The sequence below is a fragment of the Symphodus melops genome (assembly GCF_947650265.1).
Source record: "Symphodus melops genome assembly, chromosome: 18".
Classification (NCBI taxonomy): Eukaryota; Metazoa; Chordata; class Actinopteri; order Labriformes; family Labridae; genus Symphodus; species Symphodus melops.
The window spans coordinates 7251810-7270580 of NC_136708.1; the positions used below are offsets into that span (position 1 = coordinate 7251810).

Genomic DNA, 18771 nt, shown 5'->3' on the forward strand with positions numbered 1-18771 from the left:
AAAGATTTTTTTTTAAATCTAGACAAACGCTGAGAGCCAAAAAAAAAAGATCTCAATTCACAGAACACACTTTGTACTAAAAAGTCCTACAGTATGCAACAGGTAAGGTCTCATTGAGCCCAAATGATATGAGTTCATTCAACAACCATACTTCTGAGGAGCTCAACCTTATTGCTCCATCGGTTTACAGAATACTTCGAATGTGTATTTCCGTCTTTTGGGTTACTCAAGATTGAGAGCGTAAATCAATCCCACCAACAGCATACATGCCTCTTGGTTTGATTTCCACACCTGTTCAGTACCTTGTCGCCCTTGATAGAAACATTTCCTGGGCACACCTCAGCTATAGGGTCCTAGATCACAAGCACCTTCATGGTTTGATCTGTGGTCCTCGTGTTCATCCTCCTGGAAGAAAAGAAAAAGAGATTTCTCTGTAAATTGAACATCAAAAATAACTAATCCATTCATACACCCCTGATGTAGCAGGGAGAGCATTTCGGGCTGTGGCGTTGGGCTGACTTGCCCAAGGACACATTGGACATGTTGCTCACAGGAGCTGGGGATCGAACCCTCTACCTTTCGGTTGAGAGACGACGAAATTCAGTTGTCAAAAATGTAACCATTGTGTCAGAGTTAATAATGAATTAATAACATACCTGGCAGTCTAGGAACAGCTCTTTCTTTTGTTCTCCAAGGTACTCGATGAGGCAACAGACAACCACCTTTCTGTCAATACTGAGGGACTGAAATGACATGCAGTTAAGTTACTTTACTCATGTCTGCAAACTGAGTTCTGCAATTTTCAAGAAAAACTGAAGAATTACCTAGTTTTTAGTATTTAAGAGAGGCTGCATCCTTGTAGCAGCTGCTCCTCGTTTGGCATGCATCAGCTGCAGAAGACTTGGTGTGTGCTCATGTAGTTTCAGCAGAAATGTCTATTCCCAGGGAACAGTGGTTAGACATCGGAACTCTTCCTCGATCTAAAAATCAGTTAAGGGACAATGTTCTCAACTTCAAAGGGTCTGACTAGTATTTATTAGACTAATTAGATTAATTGTATGAATGCAATAATTTATTTGATTTATAAACAATAAACAAAACTTTCTTACATTTCATTCCTCACTTAACAGTCCAGGCCACCTCTCTTTGAAGGCAGTGAGCAGGACTGAGGGTCACTTGGTCTGAAAAGGTTTTTGACATATTTTCTCCAGTTATTTTTGTGTTTTGATTTAGTAAAGCTACATATTTTACACAAGCAATCATTGACAGCAAAGAGCCTTTCAGATAGGATACAGTGGTTGCTGTGCACCGGTGTCAAGCCCATTCAGTCTACTGTTAAAAAAATAAAAAACTGTTTTGCTCTGCATAAGAGTGTATCTCTTCGCCATTGACTTAAGCGCTGGTCAGGGTCCCGCTTGCCGCTCTTGCGAGCTGTGCAAAAATTTAAACATTTTCAACTTGAACGCAGCGCTTCCTGACGTCACCTCAGTACGACCAATATGACGGCTTTTTACTCGTGTGCTCTACCCTTTTGCTTTGTGTCCAATGCCGCGACCAGCTCAGTGTGCACCTTGTCCTTTATCTGAAAGGCCCTCAAGGTAGTATTCCCCATATATTCCACAGTTGAATGTGTCCACACAGGGTTCAGTCATGGTCAGTTAAATGTATGTGTCTGGAAAACATACCTGAATGTGTTTAAATAGGTTGTAGGTTTTTCAAGTAGCCCTCCAATGGTTAAAATATAGATCCAGCTGTGAAAGACAAACACACACATCATACTGTACAAGTGCTTATTTATGGAAAAAAAACTGATTCTTAAGCTTATTTATCTTTTGTTAAAATTGAAATACCTTAGTAATGCATTTCAATTGTCATCAAAGGTTTTCATAGAGCCTACTGTATAAGTAAAAGACAGAAACATGGAATATTTGATTGTGTTTAAACTTTAAGATTTAGTCAGGACAAAAAATAGTTTGCCAAAACAGATCAGCAGTATGTTGAAAAAAATGCACGGATATACAAGCTGCGTATTTACATCAAGGCTTTAAAGTGGAGACTTGTCCTTCAGCTTCAGTTTTGTGAAAAATAATAAAACCGTCTGATTTACCTATAGCAGCTGGAAGGCAACACACAGACTTTACCTGAGTTTTAAGGCGCTGTAGTGCTATTGTCTGACAGCGTGAATTCAACACTGTATATTTATAACTACTTTACATCTTACTTGTACGCCGGTCGAACAGCTGTCCGTTCAGCGTGACCGTCTCTCTCTCTCTCTCTCCCCCCCCCCCTCTCTCTCTGTCTGTCTCTCTCTCTCTCTCTCTGTCTCTCTCTCTCTGTCACTCGCCTACACACTCACTGCTCGCTACGCGCAAAGCTGACTTTATGAGAATCAAGTAACTCTCTAAACATCTGTTTGAAAGTTTGTCCCGCATTTCTTGGTTTGTCTAAACGCACCGGAGCTTTACGCTAACGCTAGGTCACTATCACATACGTGCATCCCGTATTTATGCCCCCTTACACCATGTTGCATGTCATGACTGTGGAAAAACAGAAGCGTCACCATAGCAACGAGGGCAACGGTAGTCGACGAAGGACATACAATGCCACATATGACATTATTATGACCATAGAAAGTTAGCTAGAGGAGCAGTACATTTATTCCCCAATTAAATATCACATTATGTAGATAATTTTAATGAATCTACATTCTGACCACCAACTCAACTATTGTTGTTCTCCTGAAACAAAACGTGCTTGTGCTCGATTAGCCGTGCTAACATTAAGGGAAGTCGCTGTAATATCTTTGTTAACAACAGGCTTCCTGATTAAATTAGCGATATATCAGACTAATAATTGTGTTCACAATTTCATTTACTGATTGACAAACAGTTTTATTATCAATACCTACCTTCCACCACGATGCCAAAACATGGCTGGAGGGTCCCGCCAATAAGTTCCTCAGCAAAGAAGTGATGACGCATGCGCACTCTCCAATGCACGCCCAATAACTTTAGGTAGATTTTATTCAGTTTATTTGTGAAGACACAGTTACTGTTAAAAAATAGGTATACGGGGTAAAATCCACCTGTTATAATGCAGTTCATTGCCTGACTTATATTCTTTAAGCATAACTTAAACAATTTGTATGGATTATATTTACTGACAATGGTACTGTACATAGTAAATGGACTGGAACTTGTATGGTGCTTTCATCATCTAATGCACTAAAAATTTTGCTCTGTATAAAGTGTGTCTTTGTGTGTCTGCAAATGTGTATGTGTTTCATGTAGTTATAAGTGAAGCATTGTCATGGGGCAATAGAGTGTTAGGTCTTGAACAGCACAGAGAATCCTATTGACAAACATGATCAACCAATAAAAACAAAGGTGCAAGAAATAGCATTAGATATTAGATGCAAGTCATCAAACAAGCAAGTACCAAATTCAATGGGGATTGGAGGGCAAGATAGAGAATATTTTCTTGAAAAAGGATGAGTCATATTTAAATCTAAATATAATTTATCTTTGAGTAATAAATATCTTATTTCAATCCAGTGACAAACATAGGTGATCAGAATTCAGTATTCCACACAGCTGTTTAATTGCATTGTGTTTTAAATGAATTTGTTGAGTTGAGTTTCTCAAGTAGTTTCTCACAAAAAAGGGGGGGGGGGGTGTTTGTTTGGTTGTTTAAGTCAGCCCCCCTGAAAGCATACATAGGTTACAGACATTGCAGTTTCTTCTACAGCAGAAGACATAATAGACCAGTAAAGACCATACAGACATAATATAACTAGGCATATATATATAACTTAAGAGCAGCTTGAAAGTTGAAAACCACAGCAAATGAACTTTTGGCAAATAGCATTAAAATGACCCTTTCAGTTAAAATTATTAAGTGATTCCTGTGGTCATTTTTTGTCAATGAAGAGGAAGAAAATGTTTATTCATATCGAAACATATTAGTGTAGACAGTCTGTAGGAGCAGATTATTAACACAATATGCAGGGTGTGTGTGCGTATGTGTGTGCGTCAATTAACGGGTGTCCCACAATTTCTATATAAGGTAGGAACCTTTGTTACTGGTCAGGTGTTCCACCCGGAAGGGCAAAACAGTTTTTGACCGCTAACGCTCAGGGAAAGCACGGTTACCTGTGGTGATGTTGATCTGTGAAACAAGGAAATGAAGAACTAAATGGATGAAAATAAATCAATGGCATGATCAACAACAATGAATCAAGTGGACTTTAATTCATGAAACAAGGTAACAATGTTCAGCGAGTCAATTAGTAACCCAGGTGCAACACCTCAGTGGCTTAAAGCGTCGGCTTAGCCTCTACAATCAAAGTCAAAAACTGTAAAAACATATTGGGAAGTTCAATTATTGCTGGAGCCAAAAACAATTCGTTTCGTGCTATTGGGGCACGCGACAAGGTTGGGAGCTTAAGTGAAAGTTGAATGTTTGGAGCGGTGCATCAGCTGATTGTTAAACTGCACGCCTGAGTTGAGGCCTGCCGAAGAGGAGAGGCTGTGCCGGTGAGGACGCGGAGGAGCTCGTGGCTGTGCCGGTGAGGAGAGCTCGTGGCTGTGCCGGTGAGGACGCGGAGGAGCTCGTGGCTGTGCCGGTGAGGAGAGCTCGTGGCTGTGCCGGTGAGGACGCGGAGGAGCTCGTGGCTGTGCCGGTGAGGACGCGGAGGAGCTCGTGGCTGTGCCGGTGAGGACGCGGAGGAGCGCGTGGCTGTGCTGGTGAGGACGCGGAGGAGCTCGTGGCTGTGCCGGTGAGGAGAGCTCGTTGCTGTGCCGGTGAGGACGCGGAGGAGCTCGTGGCTGTGCCGGTGAGGAGAGCTCGTGGCTGTGCCGGTGAGGACGCGGAGGAGCTCGTGGCTGTGCCGGTGAGGACGCGGAGGAGCTCGTGGCTGTGCCGGTGAGGACGCGGAGGAGCTCGTGGCTGTGCCGGTGAGGAAGCGGAGGAGCTCGTGGCTGTGCCGGTGAGGAGAGCTCGTGGCTGTGCCGGTGAGGACGCGGAGGAGCTCGTGGCTGTGCTGGTGAGGACGCGTAAGGTCTGCTCGTGGCTGTGCTGGTGAGGACGCGGAGGAGCTCGTGGCTGTGCCGGTGAGGACGCGGAGGAGCTCGTGGCTGTGCCGGTGAGGACGCGGAGGAGCTCGTGGCTGTGCCGGTGAGGACGCGGAGGAGCTCGTAAGGTCTGCTCGTGGCTGTGCCGATGAGGACGCGGAGGAGCTCGTGGCTGTGCTGGTGAGGACGCGTAAGGTCTGCTCGTGGCTGTGCCGATGAGGACGCGGAGGAGCTCGTGGCTGTGCCGGTGAGGACGCGGAGGAGCGCGTGGCTGTGCTGGTGAGGACGCGTAAGGTCTGCTCGTGGCTGTGCTGGTGAGGACGCGTAAGGTCTGCTCGTGGCTGTGCTGGTGAGGACGCGTAAGGTCTGCTCGTGGCTGGGTTGGTGAGGACGCGGAGGAGGTTTGATCTTCGGAAATAGGTATGTGTAGCGCTACCAACAATATAGATGGCCATCTGAGTTATAAATGTGTGCACACATAATTGCGTAATTCCAATGCATTGGTCGCGGAAGATGATAAACGTTTAACTTTGTATCAATTGACTTTTTTGCGAACTGTCGGACTATTAAGTATGGATGAATGTGCGGAGAATGTTGACACACCGACTGGTGTCAATGCGCCGCCTGGTGCCGGCGAACCGGGCCCTGCGGTCAGCTGCGGTGACACACGAACAAGCAAGCGGGTTGTCAAACTTTCTGCTAAAGCTCTTGCTGATAGGTTAGACAGATTGCAAAATAGTAGAACGTCTAAACTTAATAAAGCAAACGGGTTAAAGAAAACGATTCAAGGTTATATGCAATATTATAAAACATCCGAGGTACAAAAATCTATTGTTGGGTTTATTGAATTGTGTGATGAAATACGGTGTGTACATGATTCTATTTTGTGTTTATTGCCACTGGAGGAAAAGGAAAGACATGAAACTTGGTTTAAGGCGAAAATGATGTTCAATGATGAATTTATTGACAATGTGGAAGAGTGGGTGAAAACAAGTGGAACATATGTGTCTGAAAATGGTGACAATGGTGTTGAAAATGATGATATTGGCCCAAATGATAGTGTGTCTAATGTGGGTAAATATTCAAACAAAAGTTACACCAGTAATAAGTCAAGTACCACTTCTTCTGCACAAATAAAAGCAGCAGCAGAAAGAGCTGCACTTGTTGCCCGAATGGAAGCTTTAAAGGAACGACATTCATTGGAGGAACAGGAACGGTTTGAATGTGTAAGTTTGGGAAGTTTTAACAGCTCAACTGTGTGTGTGTGTGTGTTAAATCCAACCCAGCTGGAGGACACCGCCACCCAACGCTCCGCCAGACGAAGGCTCTGTCATCAAGGACTGCATAGACTTGAAGAGGAGTGAGTGGAACGACGGACGCCAAAGGAGACATGACGCCCGTACCGCACCTCGCCTCCCTTGGACTTACCTGCTCTGACTGTGGTGGACAGCTCACTATTCCTCACCGATGTCAAAAGTGAGGAAACTTCAATTCCCAGAGACGACATTGCACACCGGGGTTTGAGCTTCGGATTAAATAGCATATTGCAGGTTAAATCTTTTTTTTTTTTTGTAATTTAACACTTCACCTCGTCCGATAATTGCTGTAGAATAAGCACATTAATTTTCTGTATGTTCCTCACCACTAAAGGGCTCTAATTTAGAGAATAAAGTAGCTGTTTTTAGTGTAGCTGTGTTTAGGACGGCGTGCGTGGATTACATTCAGTGGATGTGCGCTGTGAACTCGCATCAGGAGCATACTACACTATAGATTTTATTTTTCACAACAACTTGACCACTGGGCTGCATCAGGAATAAAATAAAATATACATCAGTGCTGCATTTGCACAGGCTTTGCTCTCTCTCGCTCTCGCTCGCTCTCACACGCACAGATAATGATTCATGGGGGACTCCCTGGTGTCACGTTACAGCTGAACTAACGCTAGGCGAAGGCTCTGTCATCGAGGACATACAGCGAAGTCTTGATATAAAATTTTAGTGAAGAGAATGTGAATGTCTCAGGTTTGAATGTGTAAGTTTGAGAAGTTTTAACAGCTCAACTGTGTGTGTGTGTGTGTGTGTTAAATCCAACCCAGCTGGAGGTCACCGCCACCCAACGCTCCGCCAGACGAAGGCTCTGTCATCAAGGACTGCATAGACTTGACGAGGAGTGAGTGGAACGACGGACGCCAAAGGAGACATGACGCTTGTACCGCACCTCGCCTCCCTTGGACTTACCTGCTCTGACTGTGGTGGACAGCTCACTATTCCTCACCGATGTCACAAGTGAGGAAACTTAAATTCCCAGAGACGACGTTGCACACCGGGGTTTGAGCTTCGCATTAATTAGCATATTGCAGGTTAAATCTTTTTTTTTTTTTTTTGTAAATTAACACTCCACCTTGTCCGATAAGGGCTGTAGAATAAGCACATTAATTTTCTGTATGTTCCTCACCACTAAAGGGCTCTAATTTAGAGAATAAAGTAGCTGTTTTTAGTGTAGCTGTGTTTAGGACGGCGTGCGTGGATTACATTCAGTGGATGTGCGCTGTGAACTCGCATCAGGAGCATACTACACTATAGATTTTATTTTTCACAACAACTTGACCACTGGGCTGCATCAGGAATAAAATAAAATATACATCAGTGCTGCATTTGCACAGGCTTTGCTCTCTCTCGCTCTCGCTCGCTCTCACACGCACAGATAATGATTCATGGGGGACTCCCTGGTGTCACGTTACAGCTGAACTAACGCTAGGCGAAGGCTCTGTCATCGAGGACATACAGCGAAGTCTTGATATAAAATTTTAGTGAAGAGAATGTGAATGTCTCAGGTTTGAATGTGTAAGTTTGAGAAGTTTTAACAGCTCAACTGTGTGTGTGTGTGTGTGTGTTAAATCCAACCCAGCTGGAGGTCACCGCCACCCAACGCTCCGCCAGACGAAGGCTCTGTCATCAAGGACTGCATAGACTTGACGAGGAGTGAGTGGAACGACGGACGCCAAAGGAGACATGACGCTTGTACCGCACCTCGCCTCCCTTGGACTTACCTGCTCTGACTGTGGTGGACAGCTCACTATTCCTCACCGATGTCACAAGTGAGGAAACTTAAATTCCCAGAGACGACGTTGCACACCGGGGTTTGAGCTTCGCATTAATTAGCATATTGCAGGTTAAATCTTTTTTTTTTTTTTTTTGTAAATTAACACTCCACCTTGTCCGATAAGGGCTGTAGAATAAGCACATTAATTTTCTGTATGTTCCTCACCACTAAAGGGCTCTAATTTAGAGAATAAAGTAGCTGTTTTTAGTGTAGCTGTGTTTAGGACAGCGTCCGTGGATTACATTCAGTGGATGTGCGCTGTGAACTCGCATCAGGAGCACACTACACTATAGATTTTATTTTTCACAACAACTTGACCACTGGGCTGCATCAGGAATAAAAAAAAAATAGACATCAGTGCTGCATTTGCACAGGCTTTGCTCTCTCTCTCTCTCACACGCACAGATAATGATTCATGGGGTGTCATGTCACAGCTGAACTAACGCCAGGCGAAGGCTCTGTCATCGAGGACATATATCGAAGTCTTGATATAAAATTTCAGTGAAGAGAATGTGAACGCCTCGGGTTTGAATGTGTAAGTTTGAGAAGTTTTAACAGCTCAACCGTGTGTGTGTGTGTGTTAAATCCAACCCAGCTGGAGGACACCTCCACCCATCGTTCCGCCAGGCGAAGGCTCTGTCATCAAGGACAGTGTGTGTGTGTGTGTTGGTTTATATGGTATCGACTGACAAAACACCTGAGAACACCTGGGAAAAGTGGTTGATGGGTAATAGACCGACACGGCCAGTGTAATTCAAGAGTTGTTTTTAAAAAATTTTATGGTCAAAAAATAATATTTTTTCTCCAAAACATGTGCAAAATGAGCCTACTAGACAGCTGGGATAATAATCAGATGTTTATTCATTTCTAAACATCATATAAATATGATTTTTTGGACTGTCAGTCTAATACCCTGACCTGTAATTCTGTGTATGTGTGTAGCGTCCAAGCCGCAATTCTAGATTTTTTTTTCTAAACTTACACACACACAAACCCGGAAAGAAGCTGACGTCATTTCAATGTGGGCGTGTCTAAGACCGGAGTCGCGGGAGACTCCGGTGAAAGTAAAGGTAAACGGCTCATTTATATATTTTCTGACATGAGGTTTAAGTTTTAAATGAACCCGAGTTTTTCTGTGAAGTGGAAGTTTATTTTTTTAAGCGCTCTGGTAACGTGTTAATGTTACTTTCACTCAAAATCACGCAATATTTAATGCATGTTAAATTAAAAGGGGGATTTAAACTGTTACGTTTGCTGACGATGTGCAATTTCTATCACTAATATGGCGTCTTAATTTACAAAATCGTATTAGACCGTAACTCTGCTGATTTAACTTTAAATTAGCAGAGCTGCTGCATGTCCGGTTAGCGTAGCTGCTCACCGACGCGCACGTGATTACGGCTCCGCGTGGCCCTTTAACTCAACAGGTAGACCTGCTGTGATCAGCTAGAAGCAGGACTGCGTGTTTCCGTGTTTCTGTTCATGGATGATGACGCTCCACCACGTCGTGCCAGGGCTATCTTTGTTATTGTCTCTATTGTTGGGGTGTTACAGTATATACTATTACTTATTTAATTAGAATTCAGACCACATAGAAAAAGCACTCATGTAAATAACAATGTCCCTAAATTATTGTGAGTAGGCACAATGTAACGTTTCCATCAGCAGAAAATGTGTAAAGATGTACGCTGGAATAAACACTAATATTATACATTGTGATATCAAAATTCAGCTCAGTCACAAAAAATTAATTTTAAGTCACATAATGCATGCATGCAAGACAACTGTAAAATGTAAAGTTTCTGTGTGGAAATCACATTTTTACTGTAGTGAGCTTTCACATTGATGCATGCTTTTAAAGGTGCTATATAAATATAGTTATTAATATTATGTCTTTGTGTACCAGGTGATTGTTAACCCTCCCTCTGTCTCTGGACACATAGGGTTACAGTACACACAGGAATGCAGAGACGGAGGCATTTAAACCCAAAGGAAGATGCAATGACCTGTATTGCGTCTGGGAAGGACAAAGGTGACCTCGATGTCAGGTTCATCAGCTCTTTTAAGGGAAAGATAGGTCTGACTAAGGACTGTTGGCCTTATAAAATGTCCTGGTTCTCCTGACTTCATCACTTGTGTTTGTGTTTTAACAGGGCGGGGCGTCTTTGCTTGTGCTCAATTTGAAAAAGGAGACTTCCTGTTGGAGTATCGTGGTGAACTAATAAGCAAACAAGAATGTGAGAGGAGACAGCGAGTTTATCACAACAAGCTGAAGGTCTTCATGTTTGAGTTTCGCCATAATGGAACATTTTGGTGGTATGTATTAAAACTCAATGCTTTATGTCAGTGACTTAACACAGAGCATTTGATAGTCCAGATCTTAATAGGCTCTTAATCCAGAAAATATACACATGCATGTATTTAATATTGATCGTTTGTATTTGAAGTGTTGATGCCCAAAAGAAGATGAGTCACTTGGAAGGTTGGTCAACAATGATCACATCAAACGCTAAAATGAAGCCCCATCTGTGTCTGTTTGCAAGACGAGACATCGAGCCAGGAGAGATCACCTATGACTATGGTGACTCGGACTGGCCTTGGAGAGGACAGGTGATTATATGAACATGTGCTGAAAGTGATCATTGTTAAGAGGGAAACAAAGGAGGGAAATAAGGCTGAATGCTTTACAATGAATCTGCTGTTTTTCAACACTTAGGAGTGTGGTGAGGAGTCGTCCACTGAGCAGCGTGGTGACACATCCACCTCTGAGCTGACCTCTGAGGGGGGCACGTCTACAGCCACAGAGGACTGTGGGGAACTCTTTAAAAAGGTGAATATATGTAGAGCTTCAGAGTGCTCTTGAACAGCTCATAACTATATTTTAATAATGATGACAAATGAAGCTGGCACAATGCTGTGATGAAAGGTAAACACTCGTACCTGGTTGTGTTAGATATCTACCCTACATGTGCTTTACTCACATTAAACACTTGACTTATCATACGTGTGCTTTCAAACGCCTAAACAGCCGTGTGCTTTATCTTCTTTACATATTTTATTTGGTCCACAAATGTTATATGGTCCACTGTCAGTTGTTTACATTCTTTCATTGTTAGTGAACATCATGGGTTTTAGATTTGTCTATAATTATCTTCTCAATAAAGCACTAATCAAGACTATTTTCATTTCCTGGACCCGTCCTCTACCAGAACTATTCTCCAAGTGTTTCATTTGGTGCTTTTTCTGAAGCATGAAATCAGATGAATCACATAAACATTTGACCTCTTGATAATTATGTCATAACTTCTGCACTGTTACTTGGTATTGTTTAACCGCTCCCTGTTGTCCAGTCAGCCTGCTGACGTGGACACGTCTCCCAGAGTGTCTGAGGCTGGACATCCTGATCAGGTGAGTCAACATGCTTGAATGATTTCTAAGTCATCTTAGTCTGTAAGAGTTAAAACTATTCAGGATGCACTTCAGTGATTTTGTGCCCTCTTTTGAGGTTAATAGTGATAGTGAGAACTCTATTGAAATGTCATTGTGCTTCCTCTCATGTATCATTGTTTGTTCTTTAGTGTGTGCTGGAGACAGAGGACTCACCTGTGTCTCTAAGCCACAGTGAGCTGAGTCCAGGACACGGGCAGCAACCCAGTTTTAAAAAGGTAAGGTAAGTTTTCTAATAGGCTCTGTTTTTACTATCAGACTCATAATGTTTACATGTGCTGTGTTTGTGTATATAGTCTGAAATGATTATAATGTATGGACCAGTTTACTGGAGACTTCCCTCTACTTAAAAGCTACACTTGAATCAGAGAGAGTCTGCAGTCATTTGAGTATGTGACTTGGGCTCAATCCCAAGTCCCTTATTTGCCCCGAGTGTCCTCCGAGTTGTCTCCTCCATTTGCGTCTTAGTCCCGCCCACCAGAGAGGACGGAGGAAACGAAGCCGAGGAGAGAGGACCGCGGAAATCAGCTTTAAGACACATGAGACGTCCTTTCCTCGACAGCGTCACATGACGTGACATCAGCTGATCACGTTCAGCTGTCAATCAGCCTAACAGCTGTTTATGTCCACACAAACACGCACTGTATTACTTCTAATCACACACACACTGTATTATTTCTATTCTATTTCTATTTCGGTGCTGTTAAACATATTTAAACATAAATGACTTCTGGCCATTTTCTTTTTCAAAGAAATGAACAAGCTTGCTCGACTTCTTGGCCTACACCTTCACTGACAGGAGGAGACAGCCTGCTAGTGTTTGGAAAGAGCCTCCATGTTTAAACCACATTTAAAATCTGAAGGCTGTGCACTTGAAAGTTTTTTCAAAAAAATCTTTTTGAGGTATAGAAATGTGATCTATTTCCTTATTAAAGTTGTGCGTCTGTGAAAGCTCTTAGTGTATTGTGAATGTGTAGTAATCAATAATGGAGACCTTGAACATGACATTATCCTCTGAGTGTTTTACTCTGTCCACATATGTGGCTGTGGGGGCGAGGCCTTCTTGTCCTTTTAAAGTCAGCCTAAGTCAAAGGTCAGCCTAAACACCTTCCCAGTCAGGTGTGATAGTGTGTATATGTAAATATGTGGCTTTGGGGGCGAGGCCTTCTTGTCCTTTGAAAGTCAGCCTAAGTCAAAGGTCAGCATAAACACCTTCCCAGTCAGGTGTGATAGTGTGTATATGTTGTGTAATCAAACACACACACTGTATTATTTCTCATCAAATACACACTCCTCGGATCAGCCTCCTCGCTCCTCTCTCCTCCGTTCGCCATAAGAGCTTTGGGACGATCCTCAACATGGCGTCTCTGGAACTACTTCCTGTTTGACCGAGGAGCGAGGAGACTGCAAATAAGGGACTTGGGATTGAGCCATGGATGTGCATGTGGCTTGTTGGCCCCTTTTATCTGTCAAAAACACAAATATGTCTCCCATGTACTGTAACACAGTGGCTCTGATGCTAACTGTCTCTCTTTCAGCCCCCTGATGTTGACATGTCTCCCACAGTGTCCGAGGCTGGACATCCTGAAGACGTATGTATACATATATACATGTTAGTGTGTGCACTCAGTAAGTCTGACTTAAAATGAAGGCCTCCCATGAATTAAGATTTTGTGTGGGATTATTTTTGTTGTATTTGAAGTGAAATCCTACAGGAGGTTTACAAAAGGTTTTGTCCTTCAGGGTCTAAAGAGATGTTTTTCTCTGCAATGTCCCAAACATCGTCTGCTGTGCATTACTATGTCGGCCTTGGACAGCTGTCTTCATTGCCTTGGACCCTTTACCCCTTTGCCGTGGGTCGGGTTTAAATGCAAAGGTACTTTATCTAACGAATTATTGTGCTAAATTAAAGTTGTCAAATTGAGCAGATAGAGTAAGAAACCAAAACAACAAAGACATGTATAACAGAGAAAGCTGCTTCACCTAGTAACTCCACATCTAACATTTTGGACACAAGTATTCCTGTTACAGCTGCTCCATACAGAAGTAGGCCACTTTCTTCTGCTCACATGTATCCTTCAGACACAACAGATTCAACTTCTGGAGATTTGGATGGCACTGCAACTGAAACATCAGATTCTGCACTGTCTGACAAAGGCTCATCAAAGAAGGAAGATAAAGACCCAACTGCTCTCAGTTTGACTGTTAGAAACTACTGTTTTATATATGGAAGGTCACAAAGCAGACTGACTCGTCACCTGAAAACACACATGTCCCACCCAAAAGTTTCGTATGCCTTCTATCTCCCTGAGGATTCAACGGAGCGCAAGATATTATTTGAAAAAATGCGAAATAGGGGGAACTTCAAACACAACTGTTCGGTACTCCAAGGTGGAACAAGACCATTGAAAGTGAAAAGGAAGCCAAAAGCTACAGCTATGGTTGGACGTTTTGTGCACTGCTTGCACTGTCAGGGGCTTTACATCCGCAAAGAACTGTGGAGACATGTCAAAAGATGTCCATGCAGGCCAGGAAACAAGGATCTTGAACAAACTGGTCGACGCTGAGTGCTGGCTCTGGCTGCAGCCCAAGAAACAGTATTTAGTCAACAATTTTCCAGTGGAATGTGGAAGATCCTGAGCACCATGAAGATGGACGAGGTTGGCCTGGCTGTGCGGAACGACCTCTCTATTGTTCATTTTGCCCAGTCACTTTACAACAGGCACGGACAGGACCCCACAAAGTGTGAATATATGCGTCAAAAGCTCCGTGAGGTGGGACGACTGCTGATATGCCTGCGCACAGACTTCTTGATTCACAGCTTGGAGGAGGCATTAAAGCCTTCCTACTTTCAGAGAGTTGTTCAGGCAGTCAAGAAAGTTGCTGGATTTGATGAGAAGACTCTCTCCTATAACACTCCAAGCCTGGCTTTGAAGTTGGGGCACACACTACATCAAATCTGTGACATTGTCCGGTGTAGGGCCCTGATGGCAGAAGATGATGGACTGATCAAGTCATGTGAAACATTCAGTAAGCTTTACACCTCCACGTGGTGTGAGATGGTTTCCCACAGTGCTCTGAACACGCTGAGTAGTGCAAAGTATAATAAAGCAACAACACTGCTCTTTACAGAGGATGTTAGAACACTTCACCAGTACCTGCAGAAGACTGGAGAGGCAGCTGTCGGCAGCTTGAGAGGAGAGGCCACATGCAAGAACTATGCTGAGCTTTCAAAGGTTACTTTGGCACAAATCATCGTGTTCAACCGGCGACGTGCTGGAGAAGTCTCCAAAATGCTCCTCAGGGGTTTTGAGGAGAGAGACAGAACAACACTGCACCAAGATGTGGCCATGGGACTGTCTAAGCTGGAGCAGAGGCTGTGCAGCTGTTTCACCAGAGTAGAAATAGTTGGAAAAAGAGAAAGAAAGGTTGTTGTTCTTCTCGCACCATGGATGGTAGATGCTCTGACGCTGCTGACTAGCAAGAGGAGGGAATGTGGTGTCCTTGAGAAAAATGTCTTTCTTTTTGCGAGACCCAAAGCTCTGAGCCACTACAGAGGACAAGACTGTTTGCGTTTTTATGCAGGTCAGTGTGGAGCCGAGCACCCGGAGCTCCTCAGGTCAACCCATCTCCGAAAACATGTGGCCACTCTGTCACAAATCCTGAATTTGAAGAACAATGAACTCGATCAGGTTGCAGACTTCCTCGGACACGACATTCGTGTCCATCAGGATTTTTACAGGTTGCCAGTTCCAACCACACAATTAGCAAAGATCTCAAAACTACTGTTGTCCATGGAAAAAGGCAATCTCGCTGGCCTGCAGGGAAAATCCCTGGATGACATTGAAATTGAAGGTTTGTATTAATATTGATACCATTTGACTTTCAAGCAAGTACATACAAGCTGTTTTTGGATATCTCAACCTTGATTTTTCTACCCTGTCTCTACGATTTACCCAAACTAGCAGTATTGAAGAATGAGAACATGTCTTTTTGTTGCAGATTTTTTCTCTGAAATATAAATTCCAATGAAAATCCACTAATGTCCAGCTGTTGTATGAATTATTTTCTCTAGATGAGATGTCATTCACTGATACTGAAGCCAAAGACAGTGGCAGTGACTCAGAGGGCAGAAGCACAGAGGCCAAACAACTAGAGCCTGTAGATGAAGAAGACCTGGGTCAGGCCCAAACCTCCGAGGGCCTCAGTAAGTCCCTCATATGGGCTTCTCTTTTAGCAGAGGTGGGGAACAGTCTATTGATGAGACTCTTTTCACAAGTCATGTTTGGTCTTTTTCAGAGATACTGCCACAAGAGACATCCTCAGCAGGAGAGATGGCCCCTTCATCTGAAGGTATGACAGTCTTCAAAGCCTTGTTGAAATGATAAGAAACAATGAGACCTCCAGAACAGGTAAATGTAGAGAAATGAAATTCATTAAATTAGGCCATAGAATTACAGATAAGTGACAGTGATATCTTTAATACATCTTTAATGTGTCTTCCCGATATCTTGTGTACATCTTTAATGTGTCTTCCCTATCCCTGCAAAAACCCTTTTTTCTTAAATTTATTAACAAACTTAAAAGAAAGGTTTGATTTAATCTAACTATCTTTATCTTTCATTTCTTAATTTACTGGGTTATGTTTCAGGAAGAAATGCAGATCTGGAGTTTGAGGCAACGAGACCAAAGAAGATGTGGACAAAAGCTGAGGTTGCTGCAGTGATGAGACACTTTGCACTTCACATCTCCAAAGGAAAACTTGCCTCCAAAGCTGAATGCAGCCAATGCCAGCAGGCAGAGGAGCCGGTGCTGTCGCAACGTTTGTGGGAAATGACCTAGACGTTCAGGAGACACCAAATGAACAGAGGTGTCAGAGAGCCACAGGAGGGCCTCCTCCTTCGCAGACAGCACCATACGAATGTAAATGTTATTTGATTATCACAGAGTCACTGTCTCCAGACAGACAGAATACACTAAACTTTAAGATCACCATTTGTTAAGTGTAAGGTCACCTCCCCATATCTCTCTGTATTGTATAAAAGGACTTGTAATGTAAAGGTTCGGGAGAAGATGCTCTGGCCTCTCCTCCGTGCTGCACGTATTAAAAGAGATCTGATTCAAGCGCCACCGTGAATTTTCTTCTTGAGAATTAGCAACTCTCCACCTCGTAAAAGGAGAATTTTCCACGACACGTTCAGTTCAGAACATAAGAGACTTTGTGAGAAACAGAATTATCACAAACAAGAGGAAGGCGAAGATGAAACGGTAACCCCATCATGTCAGTGTTCAGGGTTCATGCTGGTTTTTTCCTCACAGCTCAACCCACTTTATGTTTAGACTCTTTGCACTGTGGTACAGACCACTACTGAGAGGCTGTTAACACATGCCTCTGTTTACATGTTCTTTTTGTGATTTTCAGTTTGCCAAGGTATGTAGCTGTTATGTTTCATTCTGTTTCATGTGAGCTTCCTCACAGTCACTGGTTTACTTACCAGAGTTTTAATTTGTTGTATCCTGTACCTCCCTTCAGTGAAAGCATAGGCCAAGAAATCTAGCAGGCTTGTTAATTGTTTTTGATAACGAAAATGGCCAGAATTAATTTATGTTTAAAGCCAAATTTAGAGTCTGAAGGCTGTGCCCTTGAAATGTTTAAAAATATATATATTTTTTTGAGGCATTGTATGTAGCTATATAATGTTACATTATGTTTCATGTGAGCTTCCTCACAGTCACTGGTTTATTGACCAGAGTTTTGTGTGTGTGTGAACTTTCTTCTGTTTTTAAAAATGGTCCCCAGGTGCTCAATTTTTCATAAAGTGTGTGCCCTAGTGGATACACACGGGTACTGCAGGCTGTCAGTTTGACGGGTGGGGACCTTTTCCGGTGTAAGGGTATAAATCATATTAAACGGCTAAATTCAAAGTGTGTGTAAGCGTGTAAATCATATTAAATGGATAAATTCTGAATATGCGTTGAGTCTATGCATTAGAAAACACTCAGACTCATCACAAATTATATTTTAACCAACAACATAACATTTTATAGCTATTTCATGATCATACTAAACACAAAAAAACTGATAATTATATCTGATAATATTAATAATCATGCCCAACTGGGTTGTCTTTAAATTATGGAATGCTGTTAAAACAAATTTCAAAAAAGTATGTAATATTTCAGTTACACAAAAGCTTTTTATTTGTCTTCTTCCCAGTTGTGCTTGAGAGAGCAGATGAGGAACAGGAGAGGAGGAGCAGAGCAGAGGAGGAGCAGATGAGGAACAGAGGAACAGGAGAGGAGGAGCAGAGGAACAGGAGAGGAGGAGCAAGGGAAAAGAGAGGAAGAGCAAGGGAAAAGGAGAGATTATCTTGTCCCAAGCCCAAGCAAGACCGTCATCTGGCATGATAATAATAATTCTAATAATCATCATCATAATAAAACTGAATATTGTATATATGTATATACTTTTGTAATATCGTTTTGCTTTTCTTACCTCAATAAATTCAGGAAGTTTAGTAAATGACAGCAAAACAAGTCCTTTCTTTGGGGGGACTTTAATGACTATGTATAGTATATGTAACCATTCAATGCTAATACTAAATTCTACGAGGAATACACTATAAAAGGCAACTGTTATGATTGAATCAGATTCAGAGGAACAACAATTTTGAAGAAATTGAAAGGGTAAGTTCAAGCTGTAATGTACAGTATCTATCAGAAATCAATAGAAGTAGCCCAAATGAATGACTCATGCATTCTGAGAAATGGTAAATGGACTTGAGCTTGTATAGCGCTTTTCTAGTCTTCCGACTACTCAAAGCGCTTTTACACCTACCCATCACACCTACCCATTCAACTAAATCATGATTTTCTGCCATTAGAGCTCATGTGGAGCAGTTATGAGTCTGAAATTGTCATGTGCTTCAACATATTCTGGTGAAATAAAGTTGAAAACTTTTCTTCAAGTGTGTGTAAAGCTGGGGTATAGTGTGTTTTTTCCAAGAAAGGGATTTTTTAGAAATGCATCAACCCTGCAGGCTTGTTTGTCGTGCAGAGTGTTACCAAGATTAAAATTTTCAAGAGAATCGGCGCAGCCGTTTTGCTATTATAAGCATTGAAAGGTTGGCGATTTGGCCTTTGACCTCTG

At 42.6% G+C, this 18771-nt stretch overlaps 2 protein-coding genes and 1 long non-coding RNA gene across 8 annotated transcripts; 2 read left to right on the plus strand and 1 right to left on the minus strand.

The window, feature by feature from the left end:
- Positions 1–338: 338 nt before the first annotated feature.
- On the minus strand, positions 339–3007 carry LOC306839449. Of its 6 annotated transcripts, none has more exons than XR_013781192.1 (7): positions 2909–3007; positions 1851–1896; positions 1686–1751; positions 1110–1181; positions 825–980; positions 657–743; positions 339–405 (listed from the first exon to the last, which is right to left on the minus strand). It is a non-coding gene; the product is annotated as an uncharacterized lncRNA (long non-coding RNA). The 6 variants fall into 6 exon arrangements; XR_013781194.1 differs by lacking the exon at positions 2909–3007 and adding an exon at positions 2222–2282; XR_013781195.1 differs by lacking the exon at positions 2909–3007 and adding an exon at positions 2222–2243 and having other exon boundaries at positions 1851–1893.
- A 7681-nt stretch (positions 3008–10688) lies between these two features.
- On the plus strand, positions 10689–13582 carry LOC306839880 (uncharacterized protein; the record flags this gene model as incomplete). The annotated part of the gene is made up of 5 exons (XM_079368824.1): positions 10689–10784; positions 10891–11004; positions 11529–11582; positions 11753–11839; positions 13160–13582. The coding sequence occupies 5 exons, from the start codon at positions 10689–10691 to the stop codon at positions 13268–13270; spliced, it is 462 nt and encodes a 153-aa protein (XP_079224950.1). The 3' UTR covers positions 13271–13582.
- Positions 13583–14245: 663 nt separating this feature from the next.
- On the plus strand, positions 14246–17165 carry LOC306839881 (uncharacterized protein; the record flags this gene model as incomplete). The annotated part of the gene is made up of 6 exons (XM_079368825.1): positions 14246–15476; positions 15697–15828; positions 15921–15974; positions 16273–16443; positions 17044–17052; positions 17155–17165. 6 exons carry the CDS (start codon positions 14246–14248, stop codon positions 17163–17165), a joined length of 1608 nt encoding a protein of 535 aa, XP_079224951.1.
- Between the last annotated feature and the right edge of the window lie 1606 nt (positions 17166–18771).